This window comes from Carcharodon carcharias, chromosome 5 (assembly GCF_017639515.1).
Source record: "Carcharodon carcharias isolate sCarCar2 chromosome 5, sCarCar2.pri, whole genome shotgun sequence".
NCBI classification, from domain to species: Eukaryota; Metazoa; Chordata; class Chondrichthyes; order Lamniformes; family Lamnidae; genus Carcharodon; species Carcharodon carcharias.
Genome location: NC_054471.1, coordinates 104079039 through 104097823, shown reverse-complemented (window position 1 = coordinate 104097823; position 18785 = coordinate 104079039). Strand labels below are relative to the sequence as shown.

Here is an 18785-nt window from a genome sequence, read left to right as displayed (position 1 = left end):
ATCCAATCTGGCCAATTACTGCCCCATCAGTCTACTTTCTATCATCAGTAAAGTAATGGAAGGGGTCATCAACAGTGGTATCAAGCGGCACTTGCTTAGCAATAACCTGCTCACTGACGCCCAGTTTGGGTTCCGCCAGGGCCATGCAGCTCCTGATCTCATTTCAGCCTTGGTTCAAACATGGATAAAAGAGCTGAACTCCCAAGGTGAGGTGAGAGTGACGGCCCTTGACATCAAGGCAGCATTTGACAGAGAGTGGCATCAAGGAGCCCTTACAAAACTGGAGTCATTGGGAATCGGGGGAAAAACTCTCCACCGGTTGGAGTCATACCTAGCACAAAGAAAGATTATTGTGGTTGTTGAAGGTCGGTCATCTCAGCTCCACGTCACTGCAGGAGTTCCTCAGGGTAGTGTCTTCAGCCCAACTATCTTCAGCTGCTTCATCAATGACCTTCCTTCCATCATAAGGTCAGAAGTGGGGATGTTTGCTGATGATTGCACAATGTTCAGCACCATTTGCGACTCCTCAGGTACTGAAGCAGTCCATGTCCAAATGCAGCAAGACCTGGACAATATCCAGGCTTGGGCTGACAAGTGGCAAGTAACATTCATGCCACACAAGTGCCAGGCAATGACCATCTCCAACGAGAGAGAATCCAGCCATCGCTCCTTGATGTTCAAGGGCATTGCCATCATTGAATTCCCCACTTTCAACATCCTGGGGGTTACCATTGACCAGAAACTGAACTGGACTAGCCATATAGATACTGTGGCTACAAGAGTAGGTCAGAGACTAGGAATCGTGCAACGAGTAACTCACCACCTGACTCTCCAAAGCCTGTTCACCATGTACAAGGCACAAGTCAGGAGTTTGATGGAATACGCCTCACTTGTCTGGATGAGTGCAACTCCCACAACACTGAAGAAGCTTGACATCATTCAAGACAAAGTAGTCCGCTTGATTGGTACCACATCCACAAACATTCACTCTCTCCACCACCGATGCACAGTAGCAGCAGTGTGTACCATCTACAAAATGCACTGCAGGAATTCACCAAGGCTCCTTAAACAGCAACTTCCAAACCCATGACCTTTACCATCCAGAAGGACAAGGGCAGCAGATAAATGGGAACACCACCATCTGGGAGTCCCCCTCCAAGTCACTCACCATCCTGACTTGGAAATATATCGCTGTTCCTTCATGTTGCTGGGTCAAATCCTGGAACTCTCTTCCTAGCAGCAATCTGGGTGTAACCACACCGTATGGACTGCAGAGGTTCAAGAAGGCAGCTCACCACCACCACCTCAAGGACAACTAGGGGTAGGTAGTAAATGCTGGCCCAGCCAGCGAGGCCCACATCCTGTGAATGAATGTTTTTTTAAAAAAATTCCATAGTTCCTCTAATGCTAGGAATAAATTCCAGTCACCAACTGGGAGAACCATGAGCTATACCCATTTGACAGTTCTGACATCCAGAGATGTTGCCTTGTTGATCTTTTAGTCATTATTGCAACAGCTTTTATTTGTATAGCAACTTTTAATAAAATATGCCAAGGCACTTTACAAGCATGTTATGCAGCCAGCAAAGCAAAAATGCTTTAAATACTCAGGTCTGGCAGTATCTACATATAGAGAGACAGAGTTAATGGCCCAGATCTTCCAATCAGCATTGATGCTGTGTGCAATGACTTTGCCCGCATAGATATCTGCAACCCGACCCTTTTGCTATTTTTCTCCCCCACACCCCCAGCTAAAAAAGAAATTGCAAAAAGGTCAGATCGTAGAAATCTTTGCGGGCAGCGTCATTGCATGCAGCGTCAACGCCAACTGGAAGATCTGGACATCCAATCCCAGCTGAAACATCGATAGGTCAGCACAGACTTCCATGGGGAAGACCTTCTGAGTGGAAGAAAAGACAGGCTATGTCCCCTTTTCACAACAGTAACTGTCATATTCAGGTCAGTTTTTAAAGGTCTCAAGTCTTTTCATTGAGTGGATAGTTGAGTTGGGGGAGTGGTGGTGGGTGGGTCTGGTCGGGAAAGGGGTAGCCAAGTCGGTGCTCAGTTCAGTTACCCTGGCTAATCACCTGAGCTACATCAGGTATTAATCAGCATAACATTTCCAGTGTAAGTAAGTCTGAGTATCTGGTCTAAGTCTCTGATTCTGCTCAGTGTTGGAGAATTTCACAGAGGATCCAGGGCAGGGGAAATCAGCCCATCGGAAGTTTGAACTTGAGCAATTTCAGTGCATATGTGCGTGCATCAGGACTTCTGTGGGGTCCTGATGTGCACATCCCGACTTGTGACCAATCTCTGGATGACCCAGATACTGGAAAGTTTGTGCCATTGATTCTGGTTGTATGAATTGAAATTCCAAAGCCATTATTCAACCATTGTTAAGCTCCCCACAGTTATCCTCAGCATGAATATATCATTGGCATGAATCTCTCATTGCTATTTTGTTTTGGTTTAACATTTGGTATCAAAATGCTTTTGTAAGTGTGGGCCATCTCTATGGTGATAACATTTTAACATTGAAATGTCATGAGTTTGATGTTTCCGATATGGTTTGTTCTGAGCCAAGGCTGCAATTGCAAAAATGGAACCCACATAGACAATACAATTCTTAAGCTCTTCCCAGAGTAGAACTTGTTCTCTGTTCAATATTTGTTGCCTCACCTGCTTCTAGGAATTATGGCAGATAATAGTGCTTGACATCAGATTAAAGGAATTTGAGCATTGTAACCACAGATCTGAGGACTACATATAGTGCATTTTGTTTGTTTCCTTGTTAGAATGCCTTTAGGTTAAAGCCAGGATCAATTAAAGCTGTGACTTCATTTGACTAGTGCATTTCAGTACAGGTACATAGATATCTGTAACTTTCTGCAGTGAAATAGAAGATTATTTTAACATGTTAATGTGTGTTTATTGCAAAACTGCATTAGTTATCTATCCACAAGCATTGAAAATACTTAACTGTAGAAGTGTTGATGTTCTGCTTCATAGATAAACTTTACTGATTACAAGTGGATACCCCGTGCAGTAAATAACCTTTTGTATTTGGCATCTTTTTTGAAAAATTGCATCGCGCCATCAAAAAAAGCATTTGCTTTTCTTGATGAATGTCAAAGGAATAACAGTAATTGTGGTTAAATTTGCCCCAATTCAAAAATCATTTTAAAGCTGAGAGGCACAGGACCTCTGTGGAAAGTTAGCAGCAAATGTCAAAATAAAATTTTCAGGGACTAATATTTCTATATTACAAGTAAGTGTTCTGTGTATGACTGAAACTCTGCAGTTTGGCTTTGTTACTGTTTACTTATCTATTAATAAATCTGTTAGCTTATAGCCTGAGGTGAGGTCTGGTATTTGTTCTATGACCTTCAGAAGTCAATGAAATTAATAATGGGCAGTGTGTCAAGTATGGTAAATACTGTAAAGTTGCAATCATTATCCAGGTATTAGGCACACAAGTTTGTTTTAGAGCAAAGGAAGTGAATTTTTTGAGCATGATCCAAGTATTGGAAGTAAACATACAAAAACATAACTAGGTGGGGCTATGCTCTGAGTTTTCTCTCTTCAATCCCTGTACTTGAAGGGGGGAAAGCTACAAGTATACTTTTGTCAGGTGGTAATGCTTACCGCTACTATGTAGACCCAGGCAAGCCATGGTTTTTTTGTATTCATTCATTGGATGTGGGCTTTGCTGGCTAGGTTAGCATTTATTGCCTATCCCTAATTGCCCTTGAGAAGGTGGTGGTGGTGAGCTGCCTTGAACTGCTGCAGTCCATGTGGTGTAGGTACACCCACAGTGCTGTTAGGAAGGGAGTTCCAGGATTTTAACCCAGTGACAGTGAAGGATGGTGAGTGACTTGGAAAGGAACTTCCAGGTGATGGTCTTCCCATCCATCTGCTGCCCTTGTCCTTCTAGATGGTAGTGGTCGTGGGTTTGGAAGATGCTGCCTAAGGATCCTTGGCAAATTCCTGCAGTGCATCTTGTAGATGGCACACACTGCTGCTAGTGTGCGTTGGTGGTGGAGGGAGTGAATGTTTGTGGATGTGGTGCCAGTGTAATGATTCTAATAATTCTTGGTTTTATGAGCTGAACTCTTCAGCTATCAGTCATCTTTAGCGTTCATTGCAGCAACTTGCTAGAGTTACTATATCATCCTCTCGACTGAGAAGGATGAGAACAACGATATTATGAGATCGCTAAGTTTTTTGCTTGAGTCACGTCATTCTGATTTGGACATTGCCTTCACTGTAGCTGAGTCAACCAATATCCTGGAATTCCCTAGCTAGCACCATTAACGCAAGAACTGCAGCAGTTCAAGACTGACCATCAGCACCTCAAGCAATTGGGAGTGGGAAATTTAGGCCGTCAATCCAGTAACGGCCAAATCCCGAGAACGCAATTTTAAAAAAAAGTCATGGATATGCAGTTCAAATGCTACATCCTACTGGGCTACGGACCAAGAGTTAGAAAGTGGGATTAGGCTGGATCGCTCTTTTTAAAAAATTTCTTTCATGGGATGTGGGCATCACTGGCTAGGCCAGCATTTATTGCCCATGAGAAGGTGATGGTGAGCCGCTGCCTCGAACTGCTGCAATCTGTGTGGTGCATGTACACCCACAGTGCTGTTATGGAAAGAGTTCCAGGATTTTGACCCACCGACAGTGAAGGAACAGTGATTATAGTTCCAAGTCAGGATGGTGTGTGACTTGGAGGAGTGCATGTTCCCATGTATCTGCTGCCTTTGTCCTTCTAGATGGTAGAGGCTGTGGGTTTGGAAGGTGGTGTTAAAGTAGCCTTGGTGAGTTGCTGCAGTGCATCTGTTTTAGCTGGCACAGCTACGTTGGACCAAATACAGGAGTCATAGGGGTCTACAACACAGAAAAAGGCCCTTCGGCCCATTGAGTCTGTGCCGGTCAAACAAGTACCTAACTATTCTAATCCCATTTTCCAGCACTAAGCCCATGTATGCCAAGGTATCGCAATTGCACATCCAAATACTTCTTAAACGTTATAGGGTTTCTGCCTTTACCATCCTTTCAGGCAGTAAGTTCCAGATTCCCACCACCCTCTGGGAGAAAAATTCCTTCCTCTCGTCCCCTCTAAACCTCCTGCCCCTTACCTTAAATCTATTCCCCCTGGTTATTGATCCTTATGCCAAGGGGAAAAGTTTCTTCCTGTCTACCCTATCTATGCCCCTCAGAATTTTATACACCTCAATCATGTCCCCCTCAATCTCCTCTGCTCCAGGAAAAATGACCCCAGTCTATCCAATCTCTCCTCATAACTAAAACTCTCCAGCCCAGGCAACATCCTGGTACATTTCCTCTGCACTCTCTCTCTAATGCAGTTACATCCTTCCTATAATACAGATTCCAGAACTGCACGTAATATTCTAGCTGTGGCCTAACCAGTGTTTTATACAGTTCCAGCATAACCTCCCTGCTTTTATATTCTATGCCTCGGTTAATAAAGGCAAGTATCCCATGTGCCGCCTTAACCACCTTATCTACCTGTCCTGCTACTTTAAGGGACTGGTGGATATGCAGACCAAGGTCCCTCAGATCCTCAGTACTTCCTAGGGTCCTACCTTTCATCGTGTATTCCGTATATTCCCATGCCTTGTTTGTCCTGCCCAGGTGCATCACCTCTCACTTATCCGGATTAAATTCCATTTGCCATTGATCAGCCCGTCTATATCCTCCTGTAATTAAGTGGTGGCCTCCTGTGCTGTAAATTTTCTGTTTCTTTCTCGCAATTTATTTTAAACAAGCATTTAATTGGCAAGATAGCCTTGAATGTGTAGACTAATCCAAAACTCCTATCAGAACTGGTACAACAGTATTTTGTGTGTGCCAAAACTGCTTGAGGATTTTTCCTTTTATTATCTACCCAATAAACTTAATTTATTCCGGGGTAGGCGCCACAACCTTTCCATCAGTGGCCAATAGCTGGATAGGGGTCAGTAGTAGTAACACCTGATTTTCCACCCCATTCTCAGCACTTTGGAGATGGTGATGCCAGTTGCAGTACCCCAACTGTCACCAGAAATTATCAGCTAATAGCACATCGCAAGTCGGACCTGGGACCTTTCTACTGTGTGTGGCTGTTGTGTGTATTATCAGTGCACATATCAGCTGTGGCAATGGAGAAGCCTGAAATGTAGCTCATAGCTGCTCATGCCGTGCTTTCACTTGCTAACGCTGAGTTTTCTCTTGGAGAATGGCTGTTTGGGAAACGCACTAGAGAAATTGCAGCCTGTGGAACTTTGGTAAACGTGTATTTCAAATCAGTATATGTGTATTTTGTTGGGGTGAGAAACAGATCAAAATAATAGTTCCTTAAAAAGTGTTAATAGAATTATTGTATTTTTACAGAATAGCAAAATGGCTTAAGATGGGAAGATATCATTTCAGATGATAGCTAGTTTACTCTTATCAATCCACTGAATCTAATAGTTGTATATTAAGGGATTACTCTGTTTTTATCCTTGATGTTTAAGGTTCACTTTGAATTGAGTATTATAAAGTTTCATGATGAGCAAGATTCAAGCTTATTTATGCTTTTGAACTCGTTTATTTTGCATCCACATTCCATTTTACTTGGATTTTCTAAAGACCACAATAAACATTTCTTCTAAATGCTGGAGTTTTTATTCATGGGATGTGGGAGTCGCTGGCTAGGCCAGCATTTATTGCTCATCCCTAATTGCCCTTGAGAAAAAAACAAAATACTACCGATGCTGGAAATCTGAAACAAAAACAAAAATTGATGGAGAAACTCAGCAAGCCTGACAGCATCTGTGGAGAGAAAGGGTGCCTTTCTCTCCACAGATGCTGTCAGACCTGCTGAGTTTTTCCAGCAATTTTTGATTTTGCCCTTGAGAAGGTGGTGGTGAACTGCTTTCTTAAACCGCTGCAGTATATGTGCTATAGGTACGCCCACAGTGCTGTTAGGAAGGGAGTTCCAGGATTTTGACCCAGCGACACTGAAGGAACAGCGATATAATCCCAAGTCAGGATGGTGAGTGGCTTGGAGGGGAACTTTCAGGTAGTGGTGTTCCCATGTGTCTGCTGCTCTTGTCCTTCTAGGTGGTAGCGGTCGTGGGTTTGGAAGGTGCTGCATAAGAAGCCTTGGCGAGTTCCTGTAGTGCATCGTGTAGATGGCACACACTGCTGCCACTGTGCATCGGTGGTGAGGAGAGTGACTGTTTGTGGAAGGGGTGCCAATCAAGAGGGCTGCTTTGTCCTGGATAGTTTCAAGCTTCTTGAGTGTTGTTGGAGCTGCACTCATCCAGGCAAGTGGACAGCATTCCATCACACTCCTGACCTGTGCCTTGTGGATGATGGACACACTTTGGGGGGTCAGGAGGTGAGTTACTCACCGCAGGATTCCTAGTCTCTGACTTGCTGTTGTAGCCACAGTATTTATATGGTTAGTCCAGTTCAGTTTCTGGTCAATGGTAACCTCCAGGATGTCGCTGGTGTGGGATTCAGCGATGGTAATGCCATTGAATATCAAGGGGCAATGGTTAGATTCTCTCTTGTTGGAGATGGTCATTGCCTGGCACTTGTGTGGTACAAATGTTACTTGCCACTTGTCAGTCCAAGCCTCGATATAAATAAAAAGTAATAAATAATGCGCCAGATCACTGGTGAATGAATGACGGTCTGTCCTTGTGCACAGCTGTAAATCTTAGTGTAATTGGAGAGCCAAAAACCATAGTGCCCTCTATTGGGGATCTGGGGCCTATGTGAACAGTAAAGCAACTCTGTATGTACTTAACCAATCAGTTGGAAGAGTCATTCATGAGCATTATCAGAATATGTCAAGTAAGGTATCGAAAGTGAAAATGGATGGGATTAATAGAGTCAAACTAAAAAAAAAACTCAACAATAATTAAAATCAGAAGGAATAAGACTTTTACAAAAGTTAAGTGTTAATTTTCAGTGCCAAAGGAATTAATTGGCAATAATTAAGGCTGAAATACTGCTTAAAAAATATTCTTGGACTGGTCAAGGCTTAACTTTTTCTGATGAGTTGAATGTACCTACCATAAATCCAGCATCTTCACACCTCATTGTATTACAAGGTCCAGTCTCTCAGCAAGGTACCATGCAGCTTCAGCATCACGTGATATGACAGATTGCTGATGATTGTGGAGCCCAGATATGTGAAATTTTCATTACATTAACAATGCTAATGGGTGGCAGTATGGCAACATCCTGGACTATGATATTGGTCTTCCTGATGCTGATGGTCAAACCAAACTCTTTACAGTGTGACTGAGTCTGTCCATTTGCTGCTGAAGGTATTCCTATAGTATGAAATGCTATTGCGGCATCATTGGCGTACAACAACTCTCTGATATGGACTTGATGCACTTTTTTGTCTTGGATCTCAGGTGGGCAATGTCGGACAGTTGTTATACTTGGCATCCAGTAGATACCCTCTGTAGATGAACTGAAGGCATATGACAGCAGCAAAGAGAATATGTCAAAGAGTATAGGCTGAGTAATGCAATCCTGTTTGAGAGGGATGAATAGGAACAGGTAGAGAGAGTTAGAATAAGATGTGCAAGAGCAGAGGTAGAATGGGACCAATTAGAAGCTGCAGCTGTTCTGTCCAAGGTGAGTAAGAGTAAGGAACAACAGCCTGAAGAACACCAGACTGAGTGTTTATCAAGCCTGCGTCCTCCACACACCTCTCTGCTGTGATACACCTGGACAACATATGCTAGGCAAGAGAAAAGGCTGAACATTTTACGCCTTCACTGTCTCAGACATATCCTTGACATTTCTTGGCAGGACAGGATCACCAACTTGGGTCCTGGTGCATGCCAATTCCATCAGCACACACTCATTACTAAGGCAACAACATCTGCGCTGGCTCAGCTAGTTCATTGGATGGTTGACGACTGTATACCCAAAGGCACTTTGTACTGTGATCTGGCAACTGGGTCACGACCTGCTGAAGGTCCAAGCTTCCACTACAAGGAAACCTGCAAGTGAGGTATGAAGATGTTAGACATTGAGAACTGGGAGACAGTTGCCATCAGCTGTGACTTCTGGAGGCTGACGGTCTAGACGAGCATTGGAAGAGAATAGGTGAAACAGAAAGCTCAGCTGGCCAAGAAGAGGGCCCAGAGAAAAGAGGACAGCAAATACTGCATCTTCTTGACTCACTGTGTTCATCTTCAGAAAATCTGGCAGAGTCTGCCATGCCAAAGTGGATTCCTGAACTACACCAGGTGACATATTTAAATGGAGTTGACCATCAAGGCATAAATCATCATTCCTGGATGCCAAAGAAGAGCCTCCACCTGGTGCCATTCTCCTTCTCACTCGACGCACATCTCTGGTGGCTCCACTTGCCTGGCACTAGTAACATTTTCAGGAGGGCTGAGTCAAAATCCTGGAACTCTTAACAGTACTGTGGGTGTTCCAATGACATGAACTGCAGTGGTTCAAGAAGGTGACTTGCCACCATCTTCTCAAGGACAGTTAGGGATGGGCAATAAATGCTGGCCTAGTCAACAGCACCCACATTCCATGAACGAATAGATAAATGTGAAATACAAAAGGCATAGGGAGGGCATACATGGCCTGGAAGCCTGGGCTTAGATCACCACAAACCTTAAAAGATGTATTCAGCATGCTGAACAATGAAACAAAACACTCTTAATCTGGTGTCTCATCCATTAAACCAGACAGATTCAATAAACTGGTGATTTTCAGACTTGTATATGTGGCTCAGTCAATGTTAGGTATTCATTGGCAATATTCTCTATGTACGATCAAAATTGAATTTGCATCGTAAACCTGCCCCTCGGAAAGCATTAGCTGTACATTGAGACTAAATTAATTGATCAACTACATCCCAGACTGTGTTTTTCCGACCATGATGGCCCATGCTCACTGGGTTTATTTCCTTTCTAGTTGTTGGCCTTTCTGGGCCATTCAGCTCCGGGTTGAATCCTATCCCATTGAGAGCTGCCTCTGTGCAAGGGAATGTTCCCAAGTGTCTCCTCCTTTCACAGCCCTTGAACCTGAAACTACTGTACCCTCACCTTCTGAAACTTGAGGGCTGGAAATATCCCCCCTCCCCCAGCATACCCTTCACCCCACCAGCAGGAATTCATGCCGGTCCAATTCACAACCAGCCCAAAATGATGAGGCAGCACTTCCTGAAAGGTTGCAGAGAGAAGGGGAATTGTTTGACTGGGATACTTCTTGCACATGCCTTGTAAGAACCTTGGCATAAGGCGATGACTCCATATGCAATAATGATTCAGGACATAGACCCAGCTTTGGTCCCTCTCCTGGAAGTCGGTTGTTGGGGTTGGGGGGACGGTGGGGTTGCAGTGTGTGCACAGGCAATAACATAACCGGCAGCAAGAAAAACCCAGGAGACCTCTGAAGTGCAATGATTAACATATGTACATTGATGCAATATCTATTTACAATGATTGTACACCCATGCTACCAGTGTGAACTTAATACTTTTTAATTTTTCTTCCCCTACTGCTATGTCTAGGTGCTTCCCCAACATCTGCAGCAGAGGTAGAGGCAACCTGCTGACTACTATACCCTCTTGCCTCTGCTTTTGACTTTGACGGGCTTCCTCTGGAGGGCCTTGGCCTCCTTTGGGTCTCCTGCTCTGCGGCAGGTGCACTCTCAGAGGTCTGAGGCTAGAGCTGATGTGGTCACTGGTACAGGAGACTCTGAACTCAAGGACACCCTTGGAGAATCCTGGGTGCAAACCTGTGTGTGTCTGCCTGACACACCTCCCTTTGGGTGCCTGAGGGCCCCTCCCTGACACCTTGAGGAGAGGGGGCACCAGGAGGGAGGTCGTGGTGCCTTGCCCCCTTCTCACATTGCCACTACAAAAAAATAACCCATGGCTACAGCAATGGAGTGCAAGTCTGAATGCCTCTCCAGCAGAAACTGGGCGTTCTGCTGGACCAGGTTCTTCATGGTGTCCTCCCCATTGAGACTTTGATGCACTCGCATGTCAGAGCTGCTACATTAGAGCATGTGGATGCACTACTGAGGGCCTCTGATATCTCTGCTGATGTTCTCCTAGCGTTTCTTTGCTACTCCAGCATCTTTCCAATGACTGCTCCCAGAGGCTCATCATCTGACTCAGTTAGCAGGGGCCTCTTCTTCAGCAGTCCTCTTGAGTGCTGGAGACCTTGACTGTCACTGCCTCCTCCTGCTGTGGGGTGACCACCAGAGTATGATCCTGAGCCTAATTTAAATATGAGCCATATCTGGGCTGGTGGAGAGTGCAGGTGTATGCTGTGACAGCTGTACAGATGTGAAGTCATCCTTGTCCTCTTCTGAGGTCTCCTGCCAGCTGGGGCTGAATTCAGGTGTGGGAGATGGCCTCACCCTCTTCCTGCTGGCACCCAAAATTTGAAAGGTGAGAAAATGAGTGCCTAGGCTACCTCCTACATTGCACAGAGCCTCACTCTCTGGTTCCGAATTACAAAGATTAAGCATGATTCCTGACTGGATACTTGGGAGGCCGGCCTTGCCCTTGACACTGGCACAGTCACGGTCCTCCCCCACCAGCTTGGAAGCCAGCCGTTCAAATTGTGAGAGCGCCTCAGGCATGTCTCCTCCCGTCTTCCCCCTCGCTCGCCTGTTGTGTGCTGTCTTATTCTGCGTAAAGATATTTGGATTGTTTGCACTTCTGATGCAGTAACAGGTCCCATACTGCTAATTCTGTGGCTGAGAAAGTGACTTATGACTCCCCAAAGCCTGTCCACCATCTGCAAGGCCGAAGTGAGGGGTTTGAGGGAATACTGTCAACTTGCCTGGATAAGTGTAGCTCTGACAGCACTCAGGAAGCTGGACACCATGCAGAGCTATGCAGGCTGCTTGATTAACCCCCAATCCAGCACCCTCAACATGCAGTCTCTCCACCGCCGACCCATTGTAAGCTATGTGTGCTGTGTGAATGATGCACTGCTGCTGGTCCCCAAAGCTACTTCAGCCTCCTCCAGACCCGCAAGCTGTAGCAGCTAGAAGGACAAGGGTAGCAGAGGCATGGCATCAGCAGCATCTGCTGCAACCTACCCACCCAGGCCACCACCACTGAATGACTGTGCCTTCAGTGTGGCTGGGTCAGCAACCCACAGTTGTCACCACATGGGCTGCAGTGGGGCAAAGAGGCAGCACTTCACCTTCTGAAGGGCTTTTTTGGATCAGCAGCACAGATGCTGGCCTCACCATTGATATCCACGTACCATGGCAGATTCAGAAAATGGTGAGGTTAGTATAGAAAATCGTGGGTTCACTTACTCTGGCCATGTGGATTAAGTCATTCATGTGTTTCCTGCACTGGAGGGCAGTCCTCCTCTCCACCCCTGTGATACTGACCACCCAGGCGACCATCTCCCAGGTTGCTGTGGTGAGTCGAACGGGCCTCCTGCGCCCATCTCTGGGAAAGCGGGTGCCCCTCCTATCCTCCATGGACTGGATGAGAGTCTCCAGAGAGGCATCATTGAACTGTGGGCCTGGTATTTGTTGCTCTCCAGAAGCTATCTGGATGTCCTGGACTCCTGGCGCAATGAATTGCTAAGATAAAGGCAAAATACTGCAGATGCTGGAAATCTGAAACAAAAAGAAAAAGTGCTGGAAGAACTCAGTAGGTCTGACAGCATCTGTGGAGAGAAAGACAGAGTTAATGTTTCGAGTCCATGTGACTCTTCTTCAGAACTAAAGAGAAGTAAAAATATGGTGAAATATATACTGTTTAGGGGTGGGGGGAGGGACAGGTGAAGCTGGATAGAAGGCCAGCGATAGGTGGAAGCAAAGGAGATATTGCAAAAGACGTCATGAACAAAGGCTGAAGGGGTGTTGATGGTGGTGATACAGGCTAAAGAAGATGCTAGTGGTTACAATAAGAGCAGAAAGCAGAATGAGCAAGTGACAAATGGCCATGGGGGGGGGGTGGGGTGAGGGGAAGGGGACAGCGGTGGTGAAAAAAGATCGAAATAGGCTAAAAGGTGGGGATAAAACAATGAATAAAAATGGAAATAAATTTTAAAAATAATTTTTAAAAAGTTGGAAAAAATATATATAAAAATTTAAAAATAAATAGTTGCAAAAAGAGGATCAAAAGGGGGTGAGGATAGAGGAGAGATTTCATGGTCTGAAGTTGTTGAACTCAATGTTAAGTCCGGAAGGCTGTAAAGTGCTTAATCGGAAGATGAGCTGCTGTTCTTCCAGTTTGCGTTGAGCTTCACTGGAACATTGCAGCAGGCCGAGGACGGACATGTGGGCATGAGAGCAGGATGGTGTGTTGAATGGCAAACGACAGAAAGGTCTGAGTCATTCTTGCGGACAGGCTGAAGGTATTCCGCAAAGCAGTCACCCAGTCTGCATTTGGCCTCTCCAATGTAGAGGAGACTACAATGGGAACAGCGAATGCAGTAGACCAAATTGAGGGAAGTGCAAGTGAAGGGCTGCTTCACCTGAAAGGAGTGTTCGGGCCCTTGGACAGTGAGGAGGGGGGAAGTAAATGGGCAGGTATTGCACCTTCTGCGATTGCATGGGAAAGTGCTGCAGGAAGGGGTTGAGGTGTTGGGGTTGATGGAGGAGTGGACCAGGGTCCATGAGGGAACGGTCCCTATTGAATGCCAACAGTGGGGGGGTGAAGGGAAGATGTGTTTGGTGGCGGCATCATGCTGCTGTCCAGGTGCCGTTTAAATATGGCGCCTGGCTATGACGATGGGGCTCGTGACTACCTACCCGCCCTGTGATGCAACACAATCCCCGCAGCTGCATAATTAATTAGGTGAGCAGCACATGATTTAACATGCACATTTGCCCTGCTCTCCAGTGAGCATCCTTCTAACTTCCTGCTCTCGCCACCAGACTTAGGCCTGGAGCAGGAAACCCTGGCCTTGGTTTTGGTGCCTACAGATAGACTTTGGCTCCTTGCTTCCTATCCTTCTGCCCACATGCTGCACAATTAAGGGCACATGTACTCCCATCCTCCAACTCGAGCTTGTTGCTTTTCCAACAGAAGCTGCACCTTTTTCGTGCTGTCAATTCTCCAATCACAGATATCCCCCTCTTCGTCACGCAAATCTCCTCCAATCAGAGCTGCACTTTTCCTGTTCCTTGCATTTTGCAGTTGGGATTTATTGCCAAACCCTGCTCCTTCGTGAGCTCCCTGATGTGCATTGTGAGAAGCAGGTAATTTGTTACATCTCAAATGGCTGTGCATGCACACCTTAGAGGGAGCGTTACCTTTTGAGCTAACAATCTGCATATGTTAAGTCATGACTTAGGATATTGAGTGAGACTAGGGTGCAAATGGAGGCATTTCACATTCACAAAGTGAACCTTGGATCTCTGCTTGTCACCAGGACATGTGGAGCATAGATATTGCCCAGTCAAGGGATAAGATAAAAGCAAAATACTGCAGATGCTGGAAATCCGAAATAAAAACAAAAATAGCTGGAAAAGCTCAGCAGGTCTGACGGCATCTGTGGAAAGGAAGACAGAGTTAACGTTTTGAGTCCATCTGACTCTTCATCAGAACTCATGTTCTGAAGAAGTCATACGGAAAGGATAAGATAACCTAGCCAAGGTAGGATTTATAATCCTCTTCTAAATCCATCCCCAGCAAGGGAGATGAAATTGCCTTGTTGATTCTTCTGTTGTTTTACATTTATTTTGGTGGGGCATTCGGCCACTTTCACTCCAAATTCTATGTACGATGGCCCACAGCAGGAAAAAATGCTGTTGGGCTGAAGATCTTGATTCTGAGCTGATGTGGGAATTAAGAGGTAATGTTCTGAAGTTCAAGTGCATTGTTAGGAATAAAAACAGAAAATGTTGGAAAAATTCAGTCTGGCAGCATATGTGGAGAGAGAAACAGAGTTAACGTTTTGAATCCGTATGATTCTTCTTCAGAGCTGTTAGGAAGACTAGTATTAACACTATTTTGCTTCTGAGAGTGCACCAGTAATAGACATTGGGTAAATGCTTTTAAATTTCAATCTAAGTGCATGCTTTCTGTGCAACTTCCTGTTATCACAATTTTTGATTGCACCTTTTGTCTGCATTTCAATTCCCAATGTGAATATTTAGAATTGAATTCCTGTATATAATCAGTTGCCTATTAGAATACAGTTGTGGATTTTAGCCAGCAGATGGTGCAATGGAGCATGTTTCTAAAATCTTCGTACTCCAGTGCTATATTTGTATATTCAGTTGATAGACAATGTCATAAAAAATTTCCTGGTATAAAGATGAATAATCATCCTTTGTACAAATATTTGCAATTTTTCTTATTTTGCTGGGGAGACTGTTCAGCTGCATAAAAGGTTTAGCTCCCAATGATCATGAGGTCATAAGAAATGGGAACAGTTGCAGGCCATTCAGCTCATTGAGCTTGCTGTACCATCCAATAAGATCATGGTTGATCTGATTGTGGCCTTAACTCCACTTTCCTGCCTGTCCCCATAACCCTCGACTCCCTTGTCAATCAAAAATCTGTCTAATTCAGCCTTGTATATATTCAGTGACCCTACCTCCACAGCTGTCTGTGGAAGAAAATTCCGAAGACTAACCACCCTCTGAGGGAAGAAATTCCTCCTTATCTCAGTCTTAAATTGGAGACCCCTTATTTTTAAACTGTGTCCCCCACCAAGCTTGCCATTCCCCTGTGAAGGGATACATTCAGCAACCACCCTGTCAAGCCCCATAAGATCTCTTCTCATTCTTCTAAACTCCAGTGAATATAGATGGGCTGAACCTTTCCTCATAACACAAGCCCATTCATCCTAGGAATCAGCCTAGTGAAGTTTGCCTGAACCGCTTCCAGTGTGAAGTGGTTATGATGAAAGTAATATAGTCACATCTTTGCAGGGACTGAAGAGAAGAAAGACTAAATGAATGGTCTTGTTCTGAGAGAGAATTTCTAAATTCACTTTGGGAAATATTATTTTCCAGGCTGGGATGTCATCAATTCACACAACCTGTATATGAGCCTAAACCAGTTGAAAGTGGAGCCTCTAAATCGCTGTTCTTTCCTGATGAAGCAATTAATAAACATCCAAGGTTTAGGTGAGTTAACACTAACCTTATGTTGGTAAAGAACATCCTGGTGATTTCCCGTGAATGTAAAATGCATATGTATTTTTTGTACAATAACCTCTTACAATATAATACATGCAGATATATTGATATCACCAAGTGAATTTTTGGTTAGACAGCCTTCTTCACGTTTCCAATCCCTCGTGCATCACGGAACACCATTTATATGGATGGCTGAAGTAGATTACCTATAGCAGAATTCTGTCACCTACATCAAAAATATATTCATAGATTTTATTCCACTTAGTTGGTCTAGTTTCTTTGCTGGTGCAAAGATTTGTGGTTACAAATTTGCCAAATGATGGAAGCAGTTAATACCAATGCCAATGTTGAAGTAGCTTACTGAATCCAAGATCTATTCGGTCCCTGTGGCTTTTTCCTCCCTAATGTGCATTCTCAATTTTAAAAGCCTGCACTAAAGGGTATGGATCCTTTACCACGTCTATTTTGCATATCTGCTCCTGTCTTTCCATTTTAGTAACACTTCATATTCTAAACTTTGCCCCAGTTTTCACACTTATTACTCCAGGGCAGCTTTCCTATCATTTTTTGAGGCATCCCATGGCTGTTTTTTTTTTATTTGAGGCTGTAGCATGGCGTTTGCCCTTTGCGCTCCCTTCCACAAAAGCTCTTGGCAACTTTATTTGGTATCACTTAGTACGTGGAGGATGCACAAATAAATACTAATTAGTATACATTTGGAATTTGGGGCTCACTTCCCTTTTATACAAGAGAATTCCCTTTCTGCTACACAATATCTGAAGTCAGTTTTTTGGGTGTAGCCACCTTGCCTTATTCTACTCCCATAGAGAAGAAATTCAATGCTGTGTTTTATGCACATCTAGGAAGTCTGTAGCTTAATGCTCTCCTAAAGTGAAAATACCTTGCATTCTCCGGATTTTGATGATGGCCTGTTGTTACGACCAGGATGGGAGGAGTGCATAAGTTTATCTAGCCCCATTATGCCGCAGATCGTACCATTAGTGTAAATGTTTAATTCGCTTGCTAAAATGGCCAATGATTTGCTACTGTTAGACACAGAATAAAGGAAACTTTAACCAGGCTTCTTTCAATAAACTCAATGATTGATTTATTATAAAATGAAACTTCTTTTTTAAAACAAGCTGCAAAAACTGGTTAACACACAAATTTGTAATCTCACACGCACGCACATACCCCCCCTTTAGAGCCGGATCATTGCTTCTCATCTCAGCCTTTCAGGTTTCCAAATACAGACAAGTTCCCCTGAGATGAGGATTCCTAGCATCCAGATCCATCCAGCTGAAAACCACACTATTTCAAGCAAGGCAAGGAGAGCATGAGTTGGGCAGCTTTTCCCCTTCTCAGTTGATTCCCAACTGCATTCAAAACATAAAGCTCCTCTGTCAGGTGATTTCCAGTAAATCACCAAGCCTTTGCCTTTCAAACAATTTTTTCCCCCATCAATTAAAGTGATTGCAGTTCAAAGAGACAGATAGCTCTCCTCCATAATTGCTATGTTGGTCATTTTTTTTTACTATTCTTTTATGGGGTGTGGGTGTCACCAGCAAGGTCAGCATTTGTTGCCCATCCTGAATTGCCCTTCAACTTGAGTGACTTGCTGGACCATTTCAGAAGGCAGTTAAGAATCAACCACATTGCTGTGGGTCTGGAGTGACGTGTAAGGCCAGAGTAGGTAAGGGTGGCAGATTTCCTTCCCTACAGGAAGGCATTAGTGAACCAGAAAAGGAAGGACATCAACCAGATGGGTTTTTGTGACAATTGATGATCACCATCATGGAGTATAATAAATCTGTAATATAAACTGCTGTGGTGGGATTTGAACCCATGCCCCCAAAGCATTAGCCAGGGCTACTGGATTACTAGTCTAGTGACATTGCCCCAAACCACTGTTTCCCTTTCATGTGATTTCTTGGAAAAGGCATAATTGCTTGAATCCAAGATGAATTTATGACTTTTTTTAAATCCAGGTCAGCTCCCAAGTGTCCAAATAATGCAATGTCCTTTCAGATTTTAAAGGAAAATATAGTTCTTGTAGATATGGTTCTAACACTGTTTGTTTATTTGGGGGATAGGCTAGGAGGTAAGAACGATCTATAGGTTAGCTAATCCATCAGCACAAATCATAGAACCTTACAGGACAGACGGGGGGCATTCAATCCATTGTACCTGTGCTGACTCCAGGCTATTGAAGTAGTCCCACCTCTTCACATTTTATCTGCCCCATAACATTCCAGAGTTTGATTTTTAAGTATTTACCCAATTTGCCTTTGAAACTTGCTATTGAATTAGCTTCTGTTCCAGCAGTGCATTCCAAATCACTATAACTCATTGCATTTTTTTTTAAACCATCTTCCCTCTGGCTACTGATCCACCTGTCAGTGGAAACTGAATTCACTAGGAGTAACTGTAAAAACCCATCATAATTTTGAACATCTCTATTAAATCTCCCCTTGATCTTTTCTGTTCTGAAAATCCCAACTTCACTAGTTCCTCCAAGTAATTTTCAATCCTGGAATCTCTCTTCTAAATCTCTGCATCCTCTCCAAGGATTTGACATCCTAAGATGTGGTGCCCAGAATTAAACACAATATGCTTGCTGAGGCCTAACATGTGATATATAAAGCTTTAACACAATATCCTTCCTTTTG

At 44.1% G+C, this 18785-nt stretch overlaps 1 protein-coding gene across 4 annotated transcripts in view; it reads left to right on the top strand.

Annotated features, from left to right (window-relative positions):
• The window catches only part of gclc (glutamate-cysteine ligase, catalytic subunit), an 80559-nt gene that overhangs the window by 22929 nt on the left and 38845 nt on the right, over window positions 1-18785 (top strand). For 3 of the 4 annotated variants that reach the window (XM_041187376.1, XM_041187379.1, XM_041187378.1), the window contains exon 5: window positions 15991-16104. The exons of the other annotated variant lie outside the window; for it this stretch is intronic. In XM_041187376.1, the coding sequence (XP_041043310.1) occupies window positions 15991-16104 (114 nt within the window). The remainder of the gene's footprint in view (window positions 1-15990; window positions 16105-18785) is intronic. 4 annotated transcript variants of the gene reach the window in all.